This window comes from Sinohyriopsis cumingii, chromosome 10 (assembly GCF_028554795.1).
Source record: "Sinohyriopsis cumingii isolate HCF-2022 chromosome 10, ASM2855479v2, whole genome shotgun sequence".
In the NCBI taxonomy this organism is placed as follows: Eukaryota; Metazoa; Mollusca; class Bivalvia; order Unionida; family Unionidae; genus Sinohyriopsis; species Sinohyriopsis cumingii.
In genome coordinates, this window is record NC_142970.1 from 99,338,980 (window position 1) to 99,342,533 (window position 3,554).

Below are 3,554 nucleotides of genomic sequence, written 5' to 3' on the forward strand. Positions count from 1 at the left end.
ATACATTAAAAGAATAAATTTATCTGTACACGAAAAGTATAAAGAGTTTATCAGACTAAATGGTTAATGAATTTTAAAAACTGAATATGTCTTGAAAATTTTGAATCATTTGTTTATACAATTCCAATTGTATTTAGGGCGTGTAAATTGCGTCAGCATACCGAAACTAAAAGCAAAATAGGAGAAAGTATAGAACACGTGATATTAGAATAGCCTCAAAATATTGACAGATCTGAGATGATCTTTACATAATATCAGAAAAACATCATGGTAGGTTTGAAATGATATCAGCGTAGCCTCATGATGTTGACAGATTCGACTAGATATCAGCGTGCCCTCATGACAGTGACAGATTTGACTAGATATCAGCGTGCCTTCGTGATAGTGACATATTTGACTAGATATCAGCGTGCCCTCATGATAGTGACAGATTCGACTAGATATCAGCGTGCCCTCATGATAGTGACAGATTTGACTAGATATCAGCGTGCCTTCATGATAGTGACATATTTGAAAATCACACAAATTGTACCATGCACTTTCTGCGCAGTTAGCAAAAGCTTTATCAGTATCGTTTTAGTTTCTCTCATTTTAATACATTCTAACAAATGAAAGCATGCATTTTTTTGTGTAAATCTAAGTGATAAGATCATAATAAGAACATTTTGTTGGCTAAAATAGCTGAGAAAAAGAATGAGATGCCAAAAGCAAAATTGAAATCACAAATTTGAAATCACAAATTCTTATTTCACGATGTTCAAATGCGTGATAATAGAAATAATGATAAACTATGCTTTCAAAATATCGTAGGCTTCTCTTGCAAACTTAAAATTCAATTGCATAAGAGCCATCGAAGACATGACAAATTTTATCTTCATCCTTCACATACCAAAGATGTAAAATTATTCGGGCATACATTCAAATTACAAGACGATGCGAAGTTAGTTTTCATGTTGCTCTTTTAAAATTAGTTATTTATAATTTATATACTCACTCAAAACAAATTACCAGTATTTTATTTGGACAAAATTATTCACTGCGAGAGTGTTTGATACCAGTAGTAAATGTATGTGTTGTTCTATCAGTTCGAACCATACATAATCTTTTAAACCTTTTTCGAAACTGGGGTGACATAAATGCATATAAAATTGGATTGATAACATTGCTTGTCATAAATATAAAGTGTGCCACATCTTGCAATATCATTCGTGTTCTGCGTTCCATTTCCAAGTGCACAAAAGCGAAAAGCATTGTTAGTAGAAGTTTTGGAAGCGGAAGAACGCCGAACAAAATGATTACGACAATTATCACTTTTGTCATGCGCAGTACAGACTTTTTTCTAGCTAGAGTTCCGGTTCCGGAATACTTCACACTGGATCTTACTCTCCGAATCTTAATGACGTGTAGCACTATGGTGACGATGAGAGGAATCAAGTAAAGAATTGTCCAAGTTAATAGTAACACGGTCTCGAGAGTTGATTGTCCGTTTAAACCCAATTTCAATGCTAAAGATAATATTGTCATCACGACAGCCCCCGCCACCCAGATAAGAACTGAAATAATTACGATACGGTGCAGAGAAAGCCACGCTTCCGCTTTATGAAGATGGGTAAGCAGGACATATCTCAAAACAGCAATAAATGTAACATGAAAGGAGGAGCTGAACCAAATTACTCCCATTATAGGATCCACAATTCCCTGAATACTTCCAAAACCACAGCATTGCTTATCAGTTATGATGCTATATAAGGACACTATAACATTTGCAAGTATGAATATACCGTCTGGCACAGCGAGAGCGGCGATAACAACAAATGTGGACTTGTGCAGTTGCCTGTCCATGAACACAACGACAACCACCGCAAAATTGGCTGCTGTACCCAATATCAGTGCTATTGTGACATATTGAAATATACAATGTGTGTTGAAATTAGAAGATGTATTAAGCTTCGGACCTTCTGCTGTGTAATTTGGGTTTATACTGAGAGTAGAATTAATGTTGGCGTATGATGTGAAGTTCTCCATCTGCAATCCTGTGAATTATCTGATTAATGAAGTTTCAAGTGCATACAGTAAACGTGTCAGCGTCTTATAATTCCGGCATTATTTCCAAATTCCCATTTTTCATTATGATCCGTAGCTTTGGGTTTAGATACACTGTCTTGACAACAATACAATGCGATCAAGGAATCAGCTGTCTCTTTCTGTTCGTTTCTTTGTCCATCTAGAGCAAGTCCCAGAAAGCTGTCAAGAAAAAGGAAATAACGTTTATAAGTACACTGTTCTAAATTTCACAATTTAAAGGCCCTCGAAAGTGTAATGTATCTGCAAACGTTTATATAGACACTTTATTATAAAGAACTTATTTAACCGAAAATGATGATGAATCCTATCCTCTTGAAGGATTTTCTGTCCAAGCGTATGAGACAGCCGTTAGTGTTTAAATCCAGGAACGCACAATAATGTTTGCACTAGTGACCTTACTGTACGAAATGACCTCCAGCATACCATGTGACATTAAATTCATTTACCCTTTTGCTACTAGAAAATGTGAATGCAGCTTTATGCTGGTAAATGATATATACACGGAGGCAAGCAGAGAACAGATATAAAATACTGTAAATATAAAAGATATTTTTAAATAAAATATTTTACAGTGTCAATATGTAACAGCTTCTTTTATTCTAATCTAGGCTGTCAATTTTGCTATCTTCGAATTTTGATTTCTGTATATTACGTGTTAAGAGCAAATGTTTTTATATAAATATCTTATCTATAAACAAAGTTATATTTGCTTGAACCAAAAAGTGCATTAATCACTATGATTAAGGAATTCATCATTTAAACCAATGAATGCACGCCTTTCGCTGTTTCTTTCTGCCAGTGTATCATGGCAGGTTAAGCTGCACAATTATGATAACAACAATGCTAAAAACAGAACGCATAACGGCAATGCTAAAAACAGAACGCATAACGACAATGCTAAAAACAGAACGTATAACGATTGATTGATTGATTGATTGATTTATTTTTAACGGCGCATCGGCACTGTTAGGCTATTTAGCGCCAAACAAAGTATTATTTCTATAATCTTTTAAAACTTATAAAAGGTCCTATATCGACCAGCAATATAAAAGAACAAATGGTTCAAATTAAAAAACGGTAAGATGATAACGGTGCAAAATAAAGCTTCCAGATCAACGGGAGATGTAAAAATGATAAATAGGTATTAAAATGGGACGGTATGTATATTGCATAAAACTGCACAAGGTGATAGCATAAAAGTCAGAATTTAGAGTAAATATTTACGGCTTTCAAGAACTCGATAATACGAGTGATGTTTATATTATCAAAAAGTTCTTTCATGTCATGCACAACGTAATAACGATCGCGCGTAGGTTGTAGGTCAAAGCACTCTATCATAAAGTGCTTGACAGTGAATGGTTCATTGCAAGAAACGCACTCTGGTGGGTCTTCACCTTTTAGTATGTGGGTGTGGGTGATATAAGTATGACCAATTCGGATTCTTGCAATGACTACCCCCTCCCTACGAA

The 3,554-nt window shown here is 34.9% G+C and overlaps 1 protein-coding gene across 1 annotated transcript; it reads right to left on the bottom strand.

Annotated features, from left to right (window-relative positions):
- Positions 1 to 769: 769 nt before the first annotated feature.
- Positions 770 to 2,235, bottom strand: LOC149790716 (QRFP-like peptide receptor). The gene has a single exon (XM_089971433.1). It carries the CDS (start codon positions 2,023 to 2,025, stop codon positions 1,030 to 1,032), a length of 996 nt encoding a protein of 331 aa, XP_089827559.1. The 5' UTR covers positions 2,026 to 2,235; the 3' UTR covers positions 770 to 1,029.
- Positions 2,236 to 3,554: the final 1,319 nt, after the last annotated feature.